General features: G+C 38.6%; 2 protein-coding genes across 4 annotated transcripts in view; one reads left to right on the plus strand and one right to left on the minus strand.

The window, feature by feature from the left end:
• The first annotated feature begins 611 nt into the window (after positions 1-611).
• lipca (lipase, hepatic a) lies at positions 612-9238 on the plus strand. 2 transcript variants are annotated; one of them, XM_077228582.1, is made up of 9 exons: positions 612-777; positions 1831-2009; positions 2175-2354; positions 4684-4804; positions 4976-5215; positions 6422-6664; positions 7060-7174; positions 7893-8111; positions 8455-9238. In XM_077228582.1, exons 1-9 carry the CDS (start codon positions 693-695, stop codon positions 8558-8560), a joined length of 1488 nt encoding a protein of 495 aa, XP_077084697.1. In that variant the 5' UTR covers positions 612-692; the 3' UTR covers positions 8561-9238. The 2 variants fall into 2 exon arrangements, with proteins under 2 accessions (XP_077084697.1, XP_077084699.1); XM_077228584.1 differs by lacking the exon at positions 612-777 and having other exon boundaries at positions 1204-2009.
• Positions 9239-9867: 629 nt separating this feature from the next.
• The window catches only part of adam10a (ADAM metallopeptidase domain 10a), a 93807-nt gene continuing 80119 nt past the window's right edge, over positions 9868-23555 (minus strand). For both annotated transcript variants that reach the window (XM_077228580.1, XM_077228581.1), the window contains exons 7-16: positions 23459-23551; positions 22595-22778; positions 17545-17708; positions 16305-16488; positions 15858-16008; positions 15108-15291; positions 14701-14809; positions 14370-14590; positions 14091-14217; positions 9868-12131 (exon numbers count right to left, since the gene is read on the minus strand). In XM_077228580.1, the coding sequence (XP_077084695.1) occupies positions 12019-12131; positions 14091-14217; positions 14370-14590; positions 14701-14809; positions 15108-15291; positions 15858-16008; positions 16305-16488; positions 17545-17708; positions 22595-22778; positions 23459-23551 (1530 nt within the window). In that variant the 3' untranslated portion in view covers positions 9868-12018. The remainder of the gene's footprint in view (positions 12132-14090; positions 14218-14369; positions 14591-14700; positions 14810-15107; positions 15292-15857; positions 16009-16304; positions 16489-17544; positions 17709-22594; positions 22779-23458; positions 23552-23555) is intronic.

Genomic DNA, 23555 nt, shown 5'->3' on the forward strand with positions numbered 1-23555 from the left:
ACAGACAGACAGACAGATAGATGACAGACAGACAGACAGACAGACAGACAGACAGACAGATAGATGACAGACAGACAGACAGACAGACAGACAGATAGATGACAGACAGACAGACAGACAGACAGACAGATAGATAGATAGATAGATAGATAGATAGATAGATAGATAGATAGATAGATAGATAGATATCAACTAACTCAGAGTATTAGTAGACTGTTATAGGTTAGGGTAACAGTAGAATAAGTTGACATGTCCTTGCAACGTTACTTATGAGAATGTTAAACTTGCAAAAGTACAAATAACCATGTAGTGAGTTAAATTATCACTGGACATCCCTCTTTTCTGAATGATGTTAAGAGACATGGTATTTGAGTAGTCATGTTATCAGCAATGGGTCAGCATGTGCCTTTTTGAACCGTTTCTGACTACACTTTTTCAGCAATCGTGGCATAGCTTCTTATGTAACAACATGCAGCCAATCAGGCTAGCATTTGGCTGCAAACTACAAAAGGTCAAACAGAATAACTTTTCCTCTGGGCTCAGTTCCATTTGAATATTTACTGATCCCTCCCCTCAGACTCAGACAGTTTTAATGGACTATCACCCGCCTCAGTGCTCTCTTTTCTTGCCTGAGAAAAAGAGAGGCACGGAATATTTGGATTATCTGTGTGGGCTCCTGAAGTGGCCTGAAAATGAAGACTCTTAGTAAAATCGTGTCCTTCTGTCTGATCATCGCACAACTGACCGATGGAAGGAAATGTCGGGGTAACAGAGCAGGTGAGGGTGAATTACACTTATAGTTCTATAGTTCTCCTTAAAAATTTAAATTCTGTCATTCAATCACCCTCATGTTGTTCCAGACCTGTATAACTTTCCTATTTAAAATAGCATTAAAATAAGAGACTTTCAAGAATTTTATTTTTATATAATTTATTTTATACATTCAATGATTTTGGTTAGTCCGATGATGTTTTGGACCACATTCACTTGGTTGAAAACAGTTGAAACTTTTCTCAAAATATCATATTTTGTGTTCTGCAGAATAAAGTCACACGCATACAACATTTTGATGAATAAATTAAGACAGAACATAAATGTATGGGTGATTTATCACTTTAAAATGATCTTCTAAGTAACTTTCCAACAATGAAGCATGTTTTTTCCCCTTTTATTTACTGGGGTATTGTAACATGCACTATACATGTATGTAACAATGTTATGCAGAATGTGGCCCACAATGAAGCTTACTGGAAATATGCTTGCAGAAACTAAATCTAAATGGAAACAACAAAACCACCAGGACGTCTAGTCAATATTAAGCGGAGAAAAAAGTACAGTATGTGTGGAAATAAGCAGAATGTGCAAATGATGCTCTTTGGAAAAAAAGTCAAATATCAAGGAGGATTGGATTTGTAGTGATAGTCAGCTGTATTTAACAAAGATTAACAAATACAGTAACAAATGTATTTATCATGGTTAGTTCATGTTAGTCAATACATTAACTAATGTTAACAAATAAGACATTATTGTACAGTGTTACTGTCATATTCAACACGCTCATTTAATCAGCTAGAGTGGTGGGTAAACATTTTTTTTTTGCCTTGACTCAAGCTCAAAGTTCACCTGGAACTATGGGATATAAACATGTTTCTCTCTCATTTTCACTTGTAACATCATTTTAATGCAAGGTTATTGCATTGCGGTTTATGCACAAATATAAATATTCCAGAACTACTGTACAATCTACATTGATGTTTATCCTTTTACAACATGGCCACCACAGTGATGAACTGTCTGAGACTTTCAGTTTGTGTATGACCATACCAACAGACACTGAGCCTGGAGAGAGAATGAAGATGCTCTATAAGCCTAAATCAGTCTTCAGGCTTTACACTGATGGGGAATACATAGATGACATGTGCACAGTTGAGCTTTTCCAGCCTCGCACACTGGACGCTTGTGGTTTCAATAGCAGCCATCCTCTGGCTATCATCATTCATGGCTGGTCGGTATGTTGAGTTCATTGATTTAATAGAAAAACACATCAATTGTTCAAATGTACCAAAAGTCACAAAGACCATGGCATGCATTGCAAACAGCAGTTTGTTTTACTTACAAACAAAACTGGAGAGCAGCAGTTCATTAAAAATCAACTCCTCCTCCCTGACCCGTAGGTGGACGGAATGATGGAGAACTGGATTTCCAGGTTGGCATCAGCACTAAAGAGCTCAGAGGGAAACATCAATGTGGTGATCACTGATTGGCTGAATCTGGCACACCAGCACTATCCTATAGCAGCTCAGAACACACGCATAGTGGGACAGGACATTGCCCATCTGCTCAGGTGGCTAGAGGTAAGGGTTAGTTTGGGAATACAAATGTCTTTACAGTTATGGCTGCAGAAACTTAACAAGGAATACAAACAACCATCCCTACATCATGAAACTGAAGGACTTTCAGTAGGATGTTTAGGCAGAAGGGTATATATATACACACACTACCGTTCAAAGGTTTGGACATTATTTACACATTGGAGAGGAAACATCTTCACAAGAGAGAAATAGACTGATTACATCATCATTAAAAATATAACAGAGGCACAAAATGTTGCTTATTCTGATGCCAGTTTCTCTTCTCCTCCCCATATCCTACCCAGCCCAAACCCACCCTCCAACCCTCAACTAGATTCGCTCAAGGTATTGAACAGAGAGAAAAAAAACAAAAAAAACCACACACACACACACATACACCTCTCAACCCTTTCCCATTGCCACCCGCCCATCCTTCCTCCATCATTATGATATCCACAGAGATCCGCATAACATCATAGAACACAGAGCAGGACATTGGACAGTGAAAATATCAAGCACATCCTGACTTCTTGCTTCATATTATAGAATCTACAAATGTCAATACAATATTCTAAATAATAATTACTTAACAGAACTGAACATTGCATATTGTATACATTAGATGCAAATTAAAAAAAAAAAAAAAAAAAAGCAACCCGGGCAGCATGTGTAAGACATCAGATGTAGACAATCAAAGAGCAAAAAAAATGGGTCTCACCTTACCTACATAATTTCATTTATTTTCTCTAATAGCTCTGACCAACAGTCAATATTAGAGGTTTTGGCATAATGTAAACGTGCTGTAGAGAGCTCTAATTGAGCAATTTCCCGGTAAGAAGAGAGCCATTTACTCATTAACAATGTATGTGGTGGTTTCCAGCGACAAACTATCATTTTTTTGGCGGCTGTCAAACCAGCCAAAAGAAGACGCCTATTGTTAATAGTTAGCTTTAAAGACGACGTGTCATTGAGCAGAAACAAGCATGGTGAAAGAGGAATGGGTCCTTTGATAATACTAGACATGATGGATGAAACGCTATGCCAAAATCTATTGACCTCTGGACACTGCCACACCATATGGTAAAAAGTAGCAATGGTATTGTCTGGACAAAAATCACAATATGGGTTGTCTCTAAGTTTCATTTGCTGTAATCTTCGCGGGGTTAAGTAGGCCCTATGGATTAATCTAAAATGTTTAATTTGATGGTCAGGGTTTCTAGATGATAAAGAAATATTTTACCAAACCGCACACCAATCTGGGTCCTTGGAGATGTTGACATCGGTCTTCCAGAGTCTGATAAATGATAAAGGCTTCTATGAAGCTGTTATAAACTTATAAAACTCTGAGACAATACCTTTAATTTTACCCTTAGTGTCAAAAATTACATGAAGGGGATGATTCCCCAACTCAATACCCCAAGGAACACACTGAGCGTGCATTGCTGTGCATAACTGAAAAAAAAATAAAATGAAAAAAAAAGTGCCCGGTAAATTATAAGCTCTCTCTAGGTGAAGGAATGCACGAAGACCCTATTCCCCTATGATATCCTTGAGGACACAGACCCCACTATTGCTCCACTGAATTGGTTTCTTCTCAATTAAAAGTGAATGATTGTTGAAGATAGGGGATTGAGCGAAAAATGGCAAGTTGGTGGACTTTATGCCATACCGTGAAAAAATAAGCGATTATTGGCCCAAAATCACATTTAACTGTACTATGGTATATTAGAAAATATCAGGCTAGACACGGAATATGGATATGTTAAACGTTCTTCAATGGGACGCCATGATACCAAAATCTCTGGATTTGTCCATATAGAAAGGTTTTTTTTAATGTTTTTTTTTTATTAAGATCTCTTATGTTCACCAATGCTGATTTTTTCAAATCAAAAATACTGTAAAAACAGTAATACTGTGAAATATTATGTTAATTGAAAATAATAACAGATTTGAATTTTCAGCATCATTACTCTAGTCTCATGATCCTTCAGAAATAATTCTAATATGCTGATTTGGTGCTCAAGAAGTATGTCTAAGAACCAGTATTATATTTGTTGAAAACAGTTGTGCTGCTTAATATTGTTGTGGAAACCGTGATAATTTTTTTCAGGATTCCTTGATTGATAGAATGCTCAAAAGAACAGCCCTTCTTTGAAATAGAAATATTTACTGTCCATTTTGATCTATCTAATGCCTCCTTGCTGAATAAAATAATTAATTGAAAAAAATAAAATAAAAACTGACTCTAATCTTTTATACAACACTGTACACAGCTTTGTTTACCAACTGCAACAATTCTTGAAAACACGTTTACTACTGTTATCCATAACAGGATTTCAAACAATTTCCTTTGGGAAAAGTCCATTTGATTGGCTACAGCCTTGGTGCTCATATATCTGGATTTGCTGGAAGTAACCTAGCTGTGTCTGGGAAAACCTTGGGAAGAATTACTGGTGAGATATTATTGTCAGTCTAAACAACCAATAAATGGTGTTAATACATATGAACAAAAAAAATATTTTAAAATCTAAGATCCTTATTCTCAGCAAACACTTAGAACATGACACAAACTTTATTTCCTGGTTAATGGTAATATATTTAAAGTTTGTCTTGTGTATGTTTAGGTTTGGATCCTGCAGGTCCATTGTTTGAGGGAATGTCTCATACTGACAGACTCTCACCTGAGGATGCTAGATTTGTGGATGCAATCCATACATTTACCCAACAGCGCATGGGACTCAGTGTGGGCATCAAACAGCCAGTTGCCCACTTGGACTTCTACCCCAATGGAGGAATATTTCAACCAGGGTGCCAACTGCACGTGCAAAACATTTATGCACATTTAGCCCAGTACGGGATTATGGGTGAGATGCTTGGATGGATGAATGGCTGGATGGATGGACAGAGAGAGAGAAAGGGGCAGGTTCATCCTCAAATGAATGTCAGATTAGGATGAGATACATTCAAAACATCCCACTAATGACACTGTGAGAATGGCTAACTACTAAAGACAGCTTTCCAGATGAAAGGTATAGACACATAAAAGCAGCTGTCATCCTCACAACTTAATTATTCCAAATTCCTCATAGGGTCTGGTCTCCCACTGAGATTGCCTCCAGGCAATTAAATATCCCTATATGCGAAAACCTGAAGCAGAAATTCAATCCTTCCTCATTGTTTCCACCAGACAATACTGATCTAACGTACCATTATACCACCATACACAATAAAGATCACAATATTCAAAAACAAAATACCTAAAAAATCATAGATTTTTTAACAATGTAGAAGTCACTTTTGATCAATTTAATGTGTCCTCCTTACTGAATAAGAAGTATTAATATTATTCATTAATTATTAATTTATCATTTAATGGTACTGATCTAACGTACCATTATGCCACCATACACAATGTAGATCACAACATTCCACTGGACACATTAAAACTTTGGATTAATATTCCATTAGAAACTTACTGACCCCAAACTTTTGAACAGTAGTGTATATTGCCACAATCCATTTAATCCATTTAACGGTTTTCCATTGGAATATATTTTAAATTTAATATATTTCTGTGATGGCAAAACTGAATTTTCAGCATCATTTACTTTAGTGTCACATGATCCTTCAGAAATCATTCTAATATGCTGATTTTCTGCTCAAGAAACATTTCCTATAATTATCAATGATGAAAACAGTTCTGCTGCTTAATATTTTGTAGATTCTTTGATGAATAGAAGGTTCAAGATAACACCATTTCTTTGAGAAATAAAATCTTTTGTAACATTACAAATGTCTTTAGAGCCATTTTTGATCAATTTAAGGCATCCTTGCTGAATACAATTTCTAATATCTATCAAAACACAAAAATCTTACAGACCCTAAACTTTTGAGTCAGAACAGACCCTAGTATTTGAATCACTGCTAACTCACCACAATGCACTGTATTAAATCTAGACACAGCAGATCACACACACAACTGAGAATGATAAGCTAAAAGTCTGAGTGGATCTATGATTAATTACTGTTTATTAGCACTAAAGTCTCATGTTGTGTCCATCTAACTTCAGGATTTGAGCAGACAGTGAAGTGTGCCCATGAGCGCGCTGTGCATCTCTTCATTGACTCCCTGTTGAACAAAGACAAGCAAATTATGGCCTACAAGTGCAGCGACAACACGGCCTTCGATAAGGGCTACTGTCTGGACTGCCGAAAGAACCGCTGTAACACTTTGGGTTATGACGTCAAGAAAGTTCGCACTTGGACAAGCAAGAGATTGTTCCTCAAAACCCGTTCACACATGCCATACAAATGTGAGTGAGCTATCACACTTAACAGAACCTTGTAACAGTCACTTTCTATTGTTATGTAAAAAAGATGGTCTCTAGCTGTTAAACTGCTCTCCCCAATACATTTAGCAAATTAATTTAAATGCAAAATCTTTTAGATTTAATCACACACACGAAAACTATTTATAGAACAATATTTTTCTCCAAAAATAAGTATTATCTTGTTTAGTCTTATGCAAATCTCCAAAGTTAAAGTTGTTATTTTTTTAAGGATGTTTGGCCATTTTGCTGCAAAACAAGACAAAGTTACTAATTTAAAAAAGGATTTGAGCAATCGATGTCTGTAATTAATTGTTTTACAGTTATTTTTGGAAAAATATGATCAGTGCTAATCTACCATCACTTTCCTTCCCCATCAGTGTTCCACTATCGGTTCAGGATCCAGTTCATCAACCAAATTGATAAGATCGACCCCACCCTCACAGTCTCTCTAACTGGGACACTGGGAGAAAGTGAACATTTACCCATAACACTGTAAGTGTGCAATTTACATTGATATGAACAGCTGAATATTAAAATAACATAATCTCAGTAAATTGTTAGGGAGCATCAATTTAATGAGCTTTGTAAGGACTTTTGAGGTTTCGACCATTTAAAAAAGCTCTTTGCTATTAACCACCATCTTATATAACCAACATATAGCCTATATTATGAAAAAATAATCCCTTTAGTGGAGTGATTAATACAAGAATATATGAACGAATAAATTGAATTCACAAGTACGGTTTATTACTATTGTTGTTTCATAAGTAAGCGCTCAAATTAATGTGACAGTACCAGAAGCTCCCGATTTAAAAGGAAGCTAAAGATCCCTTAATGAAAGACTGAATGATGACATCTGGGATGAAAAACATCATTAATGTTTCATGTTCTGGGCTCTAAAAGCTCAAAGTAACGTGCTCCGCTTCACGGGGAACTGCTCAATTTAGTCTTCATAGCATACAGAGAGCACTCATCAGAATAACTCATTTCGCATGGATGAGTGAAATACATGTGTGCTGGGAACATGAAATAGGGAACAGAAATGCAATGGACTAAAATAGCATCTTGAACAAGAGCGTGCACACACAGTCACTCTCATGCAGACTAATATACAGTGACTGACTGAGCTTGTTTATTAGAGGAATCCAAAAACTGAATGAAACAATCACTGTCCTTAACAATCACTTAATTGTTCCTCCATTTTATTCAGAGTTGAGGAGATTTCAGGTAACAAGACCTTTACGTTCCTCATCACTCTGGATACTGATATAGGTGACCTGATGATAATGCGCTTCACATGGGAGGGAAGCCCTGTGTGGGCAAACATGTGGAGCACAGTTAAGACCATGATGCCTTGGGGCAAAGGTAGCAGAGGACCACAGCTCACTGTGGGGAAGATTACAGTGAAATCTGGAGAGACCCAGAGAAAGTAAGTGTAAGAGGAGACAGATAACACTTATTCAACAGTAACACAGATGGTGAGCGTGTTAAAAGCAGATCACTGTTAGCTTGACAAGTGATAAACTGCGCGCTCACACATTCTGAGGTCAAAGCGATGCTTACTAGAGATTAAAAGCTTGGATGCACCATTTAATGATCTAACATTTTTAATGCCCCATGCAGTATACCAGGTTTTCAAACCATTTGCAAGCTTCCATTTCATGTTTAGTTACTTTAGCGACCTCTAGTGTTTGAACAGTGCTTTAAAAAAAAAATTCAAAACAACAAAGCTACCCACGTTGAAGCTCATCATAAGTCCTCTTTCTCTTCAGAACTTCGTTTTGCGCACAGACAGATGACGGCATGTATATCGAGCCGTCGCAAGAGAAGGTGTTCGTGCGCTGTGAAAAGAAGCGGAGACTGATGAAGCAGGGCTAAAACAAACTCACCTCACACATGCGATCCCGTGTGTTCACAATCACATCAGGACTTATGGGACGCGGGAAACTGGATTTCCTGTAATATAATATTAATGTTTTAACTTGTATTTTTTTTTTTTTTTTTGGAAGTTTGATATTAAACATGTATATGCGTGCATCAGACATGTCTCTCATGCTTACTTCTACCACACCTCGGTCCAAAATCCCTCTCTCAAATGTCGACTAACAGGGCGTTTTTATTGGCTGGAAAAGCAAAGCACGCGCTCTTTCTCTATTTTGCTGTTGATATAGCCTACTTTACTTTACTCATCTAAACTCATTTTACAATTTTTATTTTATTTTATATTTTTTACATTTTGTAAGGTCCAAGACCTTAGGACTTTTGTCACACTTAAACACACCAACACTTTGATTATGGGATGGGATTTTTCTGATTGAGTGACTGACTCGTATTAGTCTCCCCAAACCAGAGCGTACATTGTCCCATTTCATTTAATTTAAATAATTTATAAAAGTCAGGAATTCTTTTATATATGAAGACCATTAATTTCTGCAGCAACTACATTCATTTGAGATCCAATTCAACCTTCAAGCAAACATCATCTGTGCATTTGTGTGATGTAGATAACTTCAATGTAGAACAGCCTGTAAATAAAGTGTTGAAGTATGTGGTGTACATGTGTTCAATGTCTGAAATAGGGAGGTAACATCAGGTGCATTATGCATGTTTATTTTGGCGCAAGATGAAACATGACCACAGTACAGCTGTTTATTTAAAGTGAAAGTTACCCTGGTTCAAATCCTGACCTAACATTGGGGAAGATGTGTGACTGGATCACTTTCTAGTCATATTCTTCTAGTTATCACACATCCTGAAATATTTTGCCATATTAGTTTTTTGAACTCGATTTAATTTTATTCTCATTGAAGTACAATTTCTAGCCTGTCCATCCTTGGGTTAAGTAAAAAGTAGACCGCATACATCCTTTGTAAACTGCAACAACTTGAGAGCAAGTGATTATTTATTTTTCATTTTATGGTATTGTATGAGTTGAGCAGAGAGTGGGTAGCTGACAACAAAACTTTCAGTTTATGAGAAAAGGTGTGACGATTGGACTGATCAAATTTAACATGAATGGATGATGCGTGACCTGGATTGTTGAAGACTTCATCAGCTGTTCTTTTGAAATATATTTTTATACGCAACAAACCAATTTAAAAACCATAAAGTAGTGTAGATTCACAGAACATACAGGCAATTAATACCATTTAATTCAGCACATGAATATATATTACCAGATAAGCTTTTGATCAAGGCTATTTTATTAATGCGTTTCAAGTACTTCAAAAATTACATTTCGCACAATACTTTTTGCAAAGTACTTAGTAAAAATTTTCAAAAGTGAGCGCAAAGAGAAGAGAAAAAAAACCCCAAATAAAGCAACAAAAAAAAAAAAAAGAAAGAAAGAAACTGTATAAAACACAGCGGACATTAAAATCAAACAGTAGTATTAGACATTTTCTCCATCTTGTTTTTCATATTCTGTCCACACGCCATGCTTACATATCAGTGCACATTACTAATAAACTTAAAGCAAGACAAGCAAAAAATTATTTATTTAAAAAGAAAATTTTAATTCTAAGCCAAATCCCCTTACAAATTCAACCAAACCCATTTACCACAGGATATCACAAATATTTATTACTTTGAAGCCAATTGCAGTCAGAGCAGTTAAGTCAAGCTCACTAAAAACCCCTTTCCCATTAACATTTAAAATGACATACAAGAAATGAGAAGATGGTTTAGATCTAAAGGAGGACTGATAGCCAGGAATTCTTATCTTCAAGAAACAAGGAAATCATCCATATTTTGAATGCATGCCCTTAAAAGGAAGGTTATATGAGAAGACATTCTTTAGAAACATTGGACTCTCAGTCACACTAACAGGATCCCATTGAGCAAACAAACAGAAGATAAAATATTCCTGGTCTGTTGAAATACAAAAAGAAGATAGAAAATTAGAAAAAGACATTTGTAATGCATGAATTATTTCTAGCCTTTGCAAACGAGTCACACACAAAAGAAAATCAAAAGCACATTTACAGAGAATGGAAGGAATAAAAAAAATGGGCTGGTTAAGGTACACTATATAGGCAACATATGTATTTATTATAGGCTGCTAGTCTGGATCTTTTCTTATTCGGCTATAATAGAGGTAATGACTGAAAATTGATAAAAGTTTCTTTGTACACATATCGATTGGTGTGCAAAAACACTCTAAAGGCTCCACAGCTTGCTTCTATCATCTCGATCTCATTCTTTCACTAATGCACCACTGAGATTTACTCATTAAGTGCAACTGTCCACTTTCCTTTTTCCTACATCTTATTGCAAAACAAAAACCTTGTATTGTATGTATATTAATAAAAAAATTTAAAAAAAATAAAAAAAACTTTCCTGATGTGGTGCTTTTATTTTTGAGTCAACTTCTGTGAACGATATCATTCACTGGATCTCAGAAGGATCATTGTGTTACTTGAACATAAAATAACAGTGGCTCTCAGCAGATCAGGACAATTACAATCTTTTTAACCGTCCTTCCTCTCATTAACTCCCTCGCCCACACGGAAGGAAGATCTGCAGTTCTTTAGTGGTAATCAGCTGGAGGAAAAAAAGAAACTCAACCAGGTGAAAGTGCTTTGCACAAATGCATACGTCGCTTTCAGCAAAGTGAATCTGGTAAAAGGCCTTCCACCAATAAAAAACTCTCTGTGCTGTTACTTCCTATTATATCCTGAGTGTCTATTAAAACATCCTTAATTATAATTATCCAAAAGAATGAAAATGACACGACTGAAAAAACAAAACAACCCAATGTATTTTGTGATTTCTGTACAATTTCACGCAGGAAAAAATTAGAAAGCTTCAGAAATATAAGCTTTTCAGTCCTTTGCTTGCATTTTAAAAACCTCTTTATTACACATTGGAAAAGGAGTGTCTTTAGGAGTCTCTCTCAGCCGATAATGATTGGCAGAAAAATCTGACTTCCCATCATGCTCATCTCCACAGGAGGGTGGCAATTCCAAAAAATTATGATAAAAAAGATAAAAAGGCAAAAAGGGGGGAAACTTTAGTGGAGAGAACAATGGTTTTAATAACGTGAGAAAGAAAAGGAAAAGCAGAAAAAAAGAGAACAAAAACCATTGATTCTGTCCTCTTGTTCATCACTAGCTTCTGATTTTTTCTCTGAGCTACGCAACGAAAGCTTTGCTGGCTCCCAGAGCAGTGGTTTCTTACTCTTTAAAACACTTGTTTTCTTAAGTATAGTCCTTTGATGTCCATTTTATTTTTGCCAGTTTGTTGTAGGGGCTCATTGATTGATTCAGGTTACTCTTTGGAGTGAAGTGTTTCCCACTGTAGGCACTAGGAAGAACCAAGGCAATGAGGAGGCCGATTCAGTGGCGCATATGGCCCATCTGGTAGTTCTCTCTCTGGTTGCGTTGGCGCTGTGGCTGGCGCTGTGGTTGGGTCTGTGCAGCTTGCTGGGGTCTACTTCTCCTCAGTGTACCTAGAGAATAACACACAAAGGTATGATTAATCACCCTACGTGCAGGGGTTAAACTTATATTTTGGAATTCTTAAACACTGATGATATGACCTGGCCGAATGACGCCTCTACCACTATATAGTCTACTAATATAATAAACCATAAATATGTTTTTCTGACTAGGGTAGAGTAGAAATATTTGGAGTTATTTGTCTTTTTCTACTGATCTTTAAAAACAAGTCTTCTGCAATAATTCTGTACATTAAATCGTTCATTTGAGTAGTTTTTTTATTAAAGATTGAACGTGAGAGTTTTGTTTGTTTTTGTGATCTTTTAAGGTTGTGGTCTGGATTAAAGCTCAAAGTGTATTTAGTGTTTTATGCATACATATAGTCCACATGACGTACATTTCAACATCAGCATAGCATGTGGCTATGCGCCTTGTTTTTTTTTACTAGTTTGCGCATTGTTTTACAGCAATAAAGAAACGGTTGAGTTGAAACTACAACACACTAATGAAGACGACAAAGACAACAGATGGCAGTGTTGATGAAGGCTTGATTAAGAGATACCCACAACTCCAATTTACAAATACATTTTTATTGGTCATAACGTCTGGAAGAATGGAAGAAATAGCGCAGACACTGGACAAGGATGAAACTGTCTAGTATACTTGTGTTGAGCGCCTGTTCGCGCAAATTATGAAATACTTTGAAAGGCTATGCGTTCAGCTGAAGTACTTGGTAGAGGATCAGAGAGAGGTAATTTAAAGCACTTATGGTGAGACACTTAACTATTGCTAACTGCTATTAACTGAAAAGTTGGTTGCAGGTGGTAAAAGGGGAGGAACATTCTCATTCTAGCATTTAATTGGAGAAAATCTGTTTTGATCTCTTTTTCTTGGAAGACAAAGACTGAATTTTAAATGCATGGATCTGCTAAAAGTGAATTATGTCGACATTTAGGTGTACAGTATAGATGAGCTAACAGACATGAAAACTCTAATTTTCAGTGCCGCTATAATGTTATTTTAAAGGCACCTCATTTTGTTTTGGAGGTTGCCAACAATAGGTTGACATGCATCCAAGGTCAAAAAACACTTTAATTTTCTCATAGTATATACATTGCAGCATCACTTCTTTTCTCACAATGTCGAAGAGTTTGATAAAGAATTCTATCTCTCTAAACCCGCCTTTCTGAATACCTACTCTGCTCAGATTGCTCAGTACGGCTCAAAATCTGATCTACCGCTTACAGTGCGTGTGGGAAACGAAACGACCGTTACCATATTTGAATTTCAGCTCCGGAAGCTTCCTCAGCACTTGTATACACAGTGATATAAACAGTTACGATAGCGTCGGTTTAACTGTTTCAATACGAGTCCTCATCCTTTGGAAGTGCATGACAAGTGGATTTGCATTACAGTGTTTGACGGTGGGTCAAAGTAGACGTTATTAGCAAGCAGCCAAAGAAGACCATAGGGCTGGAATTATGCAAATTTGTTACAAACCTACATGAGGTCAAGGAAGAAAGACTGGAATAACTGACGACTCTTTTCAGGCAATTCAGAATCGGTTCTTTCTTTTGGGAGACAATAACTCTATTTAGTGATCTTTGAAACTTTGCAGACCTTTTACATTCACAAACAGCTATATTACATACTACATGAAAAGTAATATCCGAAAAAGGGGCATTTTAAAAGAGGGAAACAATCTGTGAAAGATGTTCTGACACTTTCACACGATTTTCGCACAATCCTGTATTTGATCTGGTTGACCAAACATACAGATTTTGAGTTATAACCCTCTTATACACAGATCACCACTCCATCCACTGATGTGCATGAAATTGGAATTGGTGAATGGCTGTAGTTTGTGGCCATCTGGGACATATTCCTGGTTGTGGTTTAGTAGGGGAAAGTCTGAGGTAATTTGGGGTATATGGCGGTGAGTTAGAAAGGGGTCATTTAGGGCATATTACCTGGCAATGGTTTGGGTGGGGGTAATTTAGGATTGCTGCTAGGTGTGTGCACACTGCAGATCTTGATAAATCCAGCCATCAGCATGATGAGAGCAATGCCCATTAAGAGAACCGCCCACCAGTGCTCCTGAAACACAAATATTCAACATGAGATTAACACTGAAAGAGACAAATAATACCGGTCAGTGAAATATCACTTCTTATACCATTTATAGCGATTAAACCCACAAACAAATGCAGGGAACCATTATTTAGGGATTACATATTTGAGACACTTGCCACAATCCACTGTGCAATGCTCGTGTAAAGCTCAGGGTTAAAGATGGCCTTCTTAAGCCTTGCCAGAGGCCCATCAGCATCCACCTGCCTACACCTCATAAAGACATCACAGTAGCCTCTGAAGTCATTACAAGGAGAGCCAGGCTGTAACGTGATGACTGTTTTATTAAAGAACTTAGCCCATCTCTCTGAGCTAGTGCTGCTGCAAGTGTTGGGCTGACCTACAAAGACAAAAAGAGAGAATGTGCAATTACTTAAATGTTAATTAAAGATTGCTGGGGTCTGGACTGCATTTTTGAGAAAGCTGTCAGTGATGGCATGCATTTCTCACTCTTCTCCATACAGCACACATGACACAGCTCTGTCTCGTTTTTCCCCTCCTCAGTGACACAAGTGCAAACTTCTAGACGATGCCTCTGACAGATAGAGCCAGAGCAACCCTAAAAGAGGAAGAAATTCAGACAAAATGTCCTCAAAACAAAGACACATATTACACACACACACACTGAAACACAGGATTTCATTTGTGCTAACATAAAAATATTCTTTAATACCAAGAACAAATTGGTCAAATTGTATTTCAAAATCTGTTTTTCCCTTTGACATTTAATTCTTGTCTTTTTACAGCATTGTCAGTGATCCAATGCTGTAAACAACAAAACATTAAAGTCCAAGGGGGTGAAAACATTCAATAGGCACTGTGCAAAACGAGCACAAAGGTCATGATGCAGCACCTACCCCATTAATGCAGACTTGGGTATTTGAGTTGCAGGATGTTAAGTTTTCTTTAGGCGTTGAGGTGGGGCATTGGGCGGTGTTTCCATTGCACATGCCCTTCTGAGCACACTCAGATTCTTCCCTACAATCCACAGCTCTGCTCTTAAAGGTACACGCCGTTGTGCAGCATGGACCCTGACTGGGACTGCAAGAGAAAGGATTTGAAAAATGAATACTTTATTGCATTTAATGAAAAATGTGTTAACTTAATGACAAATTACTGCTAATGACACGGTATAGGTAATGCAACCTTAACTTCTGGTGTTATGTAATGCAAGTCAAGACCAGAGGTTATAGTAAAGGTATTGCAAAAAAGATATTTCAGATAAACTACAGTGGATAGAACTTCAAAAACGGATCCAAGGATATAAGATTCTAGTGTTATTTTAGTATCATTTATATACTATTATAGTATGTATTCATATTATGAATTAGCTTGTTTTTTTTTTCAGGTTTCCTTTTAATTTTAGTTTAAGTTATAGTCATTTTGTTTTGTCATTTGTTATATTTATATTTAGCTTAATTTTTTTTATTTCATTTTGAGTTTTAGTAATTTTAGTACTTAAACTTGTTAATTTCAGTTAGTTCAAAATTAATTTTTTTCATAGAATATTTAAATTTCAGCTTTATTTCAATTAACAAAAAACAATTTGTAATAGTTCAAATAAGAATAACAACACTGGTTATAGAAGACTTAAGGTTCTTACACACCTGCATAGAGCGTTTGGCTTCAGTCTACACTTCAGCTCATCTTTCTCATTGGCATCATAGCAGCACACGTCCTTGCATTGATCACTATATCCGCAGTCACACTGTTCATTAGCCTCAACCATTCCATTACCACAGATGGGCTGTCCAGATTCTGGAAAAGAACAGACAGTAAGAAAAGAGAAAGGGAGACAGAAAAATGAAAGTCTGTATTGTTTTATCATTGGCGCATGATTAGGACTGGTGGAATTTGGTTTTTGCGACTTTGATGCAACGTTGCTACAGAACAGCGCCATGAGCTCATTACAGTGACAATCCTCCTGGAGCAATCTCAGGTTAAGTGCCTCATTTGAGTCCATCGCTGTAATATCTCATGAATCGCTCCTGGTTACCTTCCCTGAGCCTTAAACACTATCATGTGCCATTTTCTTGTTAGAGGACAAATCTCACCAACAAAGCAGTTGGATCTCTTCTTATCCAGCACCTGGCTGATGTTGCGAATACTGCAGATGGAGAACTTGTTATTGTTGAACTTGTCTCCTGATGTGGCTCTGGCATACATGATGTAGTTGCCTCTTTCTTTCTGGTCCTGAGTCTTAGATTCTCCTGGAGTGCAATCACTTCCTGAGTCATGCTGGAAGACCGAGAAAGAAAGGCAAGTAGAAATCAGCAACAAGCATACAAACACACTTGAAATATTCATTATCCCTGCAGTGCTTGCCTGGTTTACCACTGAAGCTAAGAAGGGTTGGAATTGGAAACCTGGTCAGTACCAGAATGAACAAGAAATACTAAGGTTGCTTTTGGAAATGTTACTACGGCCAGCAGGGGGTGCTCACCCCGCAATCTGTCCAGGTCTATTGCAACATGATGGGGATAGGGATAAAAAAAGATGCTGAAATAAGGTCTGGTTCTCTGTGGTCATTAAAAATCTCAGGGTGCTCCTTGAAAAGATTATGCTTGTAATTTTTTCATCATTAGAACACCAAATTCTCCAATCTTGGCATTGTAATATTCCCCATGTACACAGGTTGGCATCCTAATCATGCTAAAAATCAGCTTAAATAAATAAAGCGTTTTTTTCTGGTCCTAAGCTGGTTTAAGGAGCCTGGCCAATCTAGTCTTCAGCTGGTCTGATTGGTTTCCAAGGCTGGCCATGCTGATGTTTAGCTAGGCTGTCTGACCAGACTGGGAGAGAGAGTTGCAGTAAAAACCAGCTTAGGTTGGTTTAAGATTTTGCCCAGCAGGGATAGTTTCTATTGCTTCATTCAGGTAGATACTGCACATTTGTGCTATATATCCCTCACAGTCTCTATAAAAACCGTTGAGTGTGAGAAAAACTAAATATCATTATTCTAAAAATATTCTCCTCGCAGCTGAACTACATGTAATTGTCAGAAGGAAGATACATCTTAATTGGCCTGCAGCTATAATACAAAACTAGACTGTAAATTCAACACTATTTTTCAGTGGGCCATGGGCCAGTTCTTGGCAATTGCTTTTAAACTGAAACAAGTTCCAGAGGACTAAGAAAAAACTAGGGCAGGATATTTTAAAAGTCTGGCTAGATCATTCTGACAATTTAAAGGCCTCAAAGGCAGTCCTTTAATGTGTGCTAAATTCTTAAAGCATGTGTGTAGTCTACTGCTTATCTGTCTAGGATACTGCACATGTAGTGAGGACGACTCACCGGAGAGCCGAAGTTATGTCCGACCTCGTGAGCGAAGGTGATGTGGGAGACTTTAGGGGGAACGTGTGAAGCGTAGTTTTGCACTGTGATTATGCCGGTGTTCAGAGACTTCTTCTTCCCATCAGAGTACTGTTTATTCCTCTCACAGATCCCACCAGAGCTGCCTGAAACCACACATAAGAGGCATTAATTAAATAAAATTTAAATGAAGTGATAAATTAAATAAATAAAAATAAATTAATAAAAATATAAAATATTTATAAAAAATGATGATAAAATGATAATATCAGTGTATCCTCCTCATCCTTAAGTGGTGAATTCACTAAGGAATTAAAAGAGCTATTAAAAAATCAAAACAATATTGTATACAATATTGCTCTGCTCATAAACATGAAATAATAAAATAATTTATACAAGCATCCCAAGACCCGCAGACGTTCAAGTGAATGTAATTAAAGTGTTAATTTTTCAAAGTTAAACTTCTATCCTAATTTAAGGTGCAGAGCAAGCTAGCTATATTACAGCTATAGTATAAATACTGTGGCTCTGTCAAACTGCTGCCCTGTTTGTTTGAGTATTGCAACCATCCTGGCATAGCGACACTGGCTCAACCAATGGAAGATGGGGGGAAATATTAGCAAAATATTGTTTGCTGTTCAAACTTGATTTATCAGTCAACACTGAGAAGTGTAGAAATGATCTCACTGTAGCTGTATACAAATGACCAGCGTACCGTACACATAGACAGAGGGCAAAGACGTGCCACTCTGCCATCACAACACTAATACCTGTAAAAAATGTTCTGTGTGGCAGTACTCCCACACACCTTCTGTTTAAATTTGACTAAAGAAAAAGTGTACTGGCTGAAGTAGTGAAGTGTAGTAATTCACGTGTTAGGTGGGCTACACATCTCACATTGAGAATCTTTATCCCAAGAGTCACATATTTGAAATCTAGCATCTCAAGCCGTTTTTAAATGACTGCATTTGCTAAACAAATACAGCTATAAAAATACATTATAAGCACAGAACAGCATCAAACCGTAAGCATGTGAGAATTAATTTTCTGTTATGTTCCCTGCATAACGAAAAAAACACACATGCACACAAAAATGTTCGCTGATTAGTTAGTTTGTTCACACAGCTGAGTGGTTCAGCAAGACAGCAATAGCTGTGTCCCTGGAGATTAGCTGGAGCGGGATCAAAGCAGCAGACTTTAACGATGCTAATTTACCTGTATTGATTGACAGGATTTTTGTGAGTATATGAGTGTGTTTATGTGTGTGCTTCCCCTCAAAAACAGCATTAACGTGTAAATGTAGAAAGCTTGTTACTTTAAGTGCAAAGACTCAATTAAAGACTCCATTCTCCCTTTTTGTTGAATTACAGACCTTATAATACATTGTTATTCTCTGGGATATTTTATTTTCAAAGTAAAACTCAAAATTCAGTATGTAGATATGAGCTAGTTTTATGCTTAAAAATATCTGTATCGTGAACTAAAAACTGAAATATGTATAAGCATTCAGTCCCATCCGGTGCAAAAACTCAATTGCCTTACAATACGTTTGTCATGAAGGTGTTGTTTCCACCCTCAGCTTCCCCTGTAGTGATTCCCTCTCCGTCGTCCACTGTACCTCCTGTCCCTAATCAACCCCGGACTGTTTCCTCCAAGACCCCTCTTGTGTCCCGATCCAAACCTGCCCGGATTCCTCGCCCTAAGCCCTCAGCCCATTTTCCGAAGACCCCCAGCACACCCATCCACCCTGGACCACCTACGTCTGGTAGCCGCTCCTTAAGTGGGGGGTTCTGTCATGATCCGGCCTTCTTGTCCTTGATTTCCTCTGGTCTTGAGCCTGGATCATGACAGACCCATGTTTTGTGTACAAGCGCATGGCCAATTGCTTGGGCCATGTGCTTGTGTTGTCTCGTTACGTTACCCCGCCCCCTTGTTATCCTCGTCTCGTCATTATTGTCTATTCAGTTTCACCTGTCCTTGTCTAGTCAGCTTCACCTGTCTTTGTCATTAGTGTCTCCCTTTTTAATCCCCTTGTGTTTGCTGTCCTGTGTCGGTACATTGTCAACCTGTGCGTGTTACTCTTTGTGAGAGTCCTGTGAGTACTTTGTCTGAATATTGTATTAAGAATTGTGAGTTTATGTAGCTGTTTGTTTTCTTCATCTTGTCTTTAACAGTCAGTATCTAGTCCTAGTTTATTTCCTGTCTTAGTCTAGTTGTACTGCCCCATCTGTCCTGTTTTGCCCCCTCGTGGGTTTTTGTTTTCTGTTTTGTGCCTCAATAAATCCCTGTTAGTCTGCATATTGTCTGCATTTGGGTTCGTTCCTCCAACCTCATGACAGAATGTACCGACCAACTAAGAACCCAGCAGACAGTATGACCTCTCAACTCCAGTTCCAGACGGAGTTCCGTGAGCGATGCTGGTTGTCCGCATCAACCAACGGAGAACGGGTCATTTGCCCTATCCCGTCCCAGGGTGAGCAGATCATGAGGGATTATGCCCGCCTCTGGGATCATTTTTCCCGGGAGGTTCCGCAGGCTTCTTCCTCGGGCTCTCCACCTTCTGCCTGCCTGCCAGCTATTCCCGAGGGTCGAATGATAGGCGTCGCGACGCTTGGGGACCAGGCTGGCGCCCTCACGACTCCTGGCACTTCATCTACCCCCTTCGGTCTTCGAGGGAAACGAGGGAGGCGAACCTCGTGGGACTCTCCTTCAGAGTCCTCAGCATTGGAGTCTATCCTGCCAGAGATAACCCCTTCTTCGCCCGACACAGTTCCCGCCGTGCTTCCCCAACCCGTCTCAGCTCCGGTGATGGTCACTGCTTCTCGACCTAGGAGAAAGAGGAGGAAGAGGGGAGCCTCCCGTTCTTCGCCTGCTGCAGTCACAGAGCCCGCTGCAGTCACAGAGCCCGCTGCAGTCACAGAGCCCGCTGCAGTCACAGAGCCCGCTGCAGTCACTGAGCCCGCTGCAGTCACTGAGCCCGCTGCAGTCACTGAGCCCGCGGCAGACAGCGGTTCTTCCGGTTCTGATTTGAGCGCTTCATCTGAGTCCGTTTTCATGTGTGCGGAGTCTGATTCTGTGAGTTCGGTTCCCGCTCCACAGCCGTCTGCTACGTCCCCTGTTATGTGTCCTGTTCCTTTGCCCGCTGTTTCCCCAATCAGGAGTCTTGTCTCGCCACCCTCAGCTTCCCCTGTCGTGATTCCCTCTCCGTCGTCCACTGTACCTCCTGTCCCTAATCAACCCCTGACTGTTTCCTCCAAGACCCCTCTTGTGTCCCGATCCAAACCTGCCCGGATTCCTCGCCCTAAGCCCTCAGCCCATTTTCCGAAGACCCCCAGCACACCCATCCACCCTGGACCACCCCCCATGAACTCTGTGTTTCCTCCGCCACCTCTTCCTTGTTTGTTATTTTTATTGTTTCATCCTAACCCTGCTGTTGTGTTTTCGTGTTTGCCACTACTGTTGTTTGTCATGTTTTGTTGGTTTGTGTCAATGTCTCAATCAGTCTTGTCTCGCGTCTGATGTCCTCTTGAGGAGCGTCTGGTAGCCGCTCCTTAAGTGGGGGGTTCTGTCATGATCCGGCCTTCTTGTCCTTGATTTCCTCTGGTCTTGAGCCTGGATCATGACAGACCCGTGTTTTGTGTACAAGCGCATGGCCAATTGCTTGGGCCATGTGCTTGTGTTGTCTCGTTACGTTACCCCGCCCCCTTGTTATCCTCGTCTCGTCATTATTGTCTATTCAGTTTCACCTGTCCTTGTCTAGTCAGCTTCACCTGTCTTTGTCATTAGTGTCTCCCTTTTTAATCCCCTTGTGTTTGCTGTCCTGTGTCGGTACATTGTCAACCTGTGCGTGTTACTCTTTGTGAGAGTCCTGTGAGTACTTTGTCTGAATATTGTATTAAGAATTGTGAGTTTATGTAGCTGTTTGTTTTCTTCATCTTGTCTTTAACAGTCAGTATCTAGTCCTAGTTTATTTCCTGTCTTAGTCTAGTTGTTCTGTCCTGTTTTGCCCCCTCGTGGGTTTTTGTTTTGTGCCTCAATAAATCCCTGTTAGTCTGCATTTGGGTTCGTTCCTCCAACCTCATGACAACGTTACGCATTTCAATAAGTCTTCAGGACACTGAATCATTTTAAAAATAAAGTAACCAGAAACTATGTGTTTATGCAACAAGCTGTGTATTTGTCTATTAGTAAGTGTCTGTGCAGCAAGCAAAAAAACTGAAGTCCTCAGAGTGAAAAGTCAAAGAGGGGAGAGAGATGCACACCTCCCTAGCAACAAATACATTAATAGAAACAGACACACATAAAAGGTGATGTAAAGAATCTCTCACTTTCAAGGTGTGCATGTCTGTGTTAAACAAAGGCAAATATGTGAAAAACACTAATAGGGTTTTCATAAGGCAGAGCTTAAAGGCAAGTTGTGTTAAGCTTTATGGAACTATTCTGTATGCAAAGCTTGTATACAGTAAACTATTCAGTATGCAAAGCTTGTATACAGTAAACTATTCTGTATGCAAAGAAAAGCTTGTACGCTCTGCCCTTGTTTCAATGCCTCTTTATCTTAAGAATAATGCAGTTTAGATACCTACAACAAAAAAAAAGACAGTAAAGTCTGATCAAAATTATTGTTTAAATGGCATTGAGTCAAACTAAATAAAGGCATATTTTAGACTTGTACAATGTTTTTATTAATCTAAATATAATCACTACAGACTGATCCAAACCCCAGCACTAAAAGGCCACATTTAGCTAATTCTAGGGACAATTAGACCCCCAAATTATAGTGTACATGTGTACACACACAGTTGTGAGGGCTTTCACTGATATCGTCAGACCGTGTACTGAGGTTAATGGAGACAACATGGCCAGTCCCACATCAACATCATGTCTGATTCGCAGGTCTTCAGCCCTGCCTCGTCTTTCGACATGCATGCTGATTTCATTTCAGATTAGCAGACACTAGGCCACTCACACACACAGAAAACCTCTCAGGTTATAAATCAGGGAGACCCTGTATGTGCATCTCTGATCATACCTGAAGGAGCCCCAACCCAGGCCAGACCCAGGACTCCATCATCAAAGTCTCTATCTGTGAAGACGTAGGCTAGGCAGTAGTCATCGTGATTCTGCTCCGAGTTGAGCTCTAGAAATTTCTCAACACCGATGTTGGCAAATCGGAAAGGGTTGGAGTGATCCAACTCATCAGTGGTAGTGTTGATCTAAAATAGAAACAGAAACAGACTTCAGTTTAAAACAACAAATACAATCTACATGAGATCGAGGATGGATGTAACATTTTGTGTCCTCTGTGTCTCCTGTGTTTTTATTTTTTTTCTTCCCTATTTAACCATGTTAGATGGTCATACAAGAATGCTGCGTCTAAAAAACTGTCAAATTCATTTTTGCTTTTGTGCCTCAAAACATCCACTTTTGTCCACAACTGTTTTTAAACACATTCCTTTGTGAACGGCCCCTTAAGCAGACAAAGAGTCAATTGTAGAGCAGTAGCCTGGGACTAAAAGGAGAACTTTGCAAGTCTTCGAAGAGCTGCAGTTTATGGGCTGACAAGCTTTTATTGACATCTGGTCAATACTGAGTGAGATCTGTAACCCCTCTGTACAACTGTAACATCTTGAGCCAGTCGGTCAAGATGCAAGTTGTATTCCAACCAGGTAATCATGATGGATAATAATAAGAATATCTTTATTTAAAGTTCACATTAGATTAAATATGCATCACATTAGAATATAACATTCTTAAAATAACTACAAAACTGTCTCAATCCATATTACAGTTCCAATAGGAAATAACATTCACATAATAGAGTGCACCACATCTAAAAAAATCAGACCACATCTCAGAGAAAAAAAGATAACAGTGAAGAGAGAAACACACTAACCTTGATTCTCTTCACCATGAAGCTGATATTGCGGATGCCCTGAAAATCTGTGCTTTGATAGATGGAGTCAATGGCCTTCACGTGACTGGAAATCTGT

This window comes from Siphateles boraxobius, unplaced genomic scaffold, assembly GCF_051911475.1.
Source record: "Siphateles boraxobius isolate OS27281-9 unplaced genomic scaffold, OSU_SipBor_1 130, whole genome shotgun sequence".
Classification (NCBI taxonomy): domain Eukaryota; kingdom Metazoa; phylum Chordata; class Actinopteri; order Cypriniformes; family Leuciscidae; genus Siphateles; species Siphateles boraxobius.

Excerpts from the sequence above, each read along its gene's own strand:
- lipca (XM_077228584.1), top strand. The coding sequence starts at position 1,707 with ATGCACAAATATAAATATTCCAGAACTACTGTACAATCTACATTGATG. Across the intron at positions 2,010-2,174 it reads TCATCATTCATGGCTGGTCG|GTGGACGGAATGATGGAGAA; the intron begins GTATGTTGAGTT and ends CCTGACCCGTAG. Across the intron at positions 6,665-7,059 it reads TTCACACATGCCATACAAAT|TGTTCCACTATCGGTTCAGG; the intron begins GTGAGTGAGCTA and ends CTTCCCCATCAG.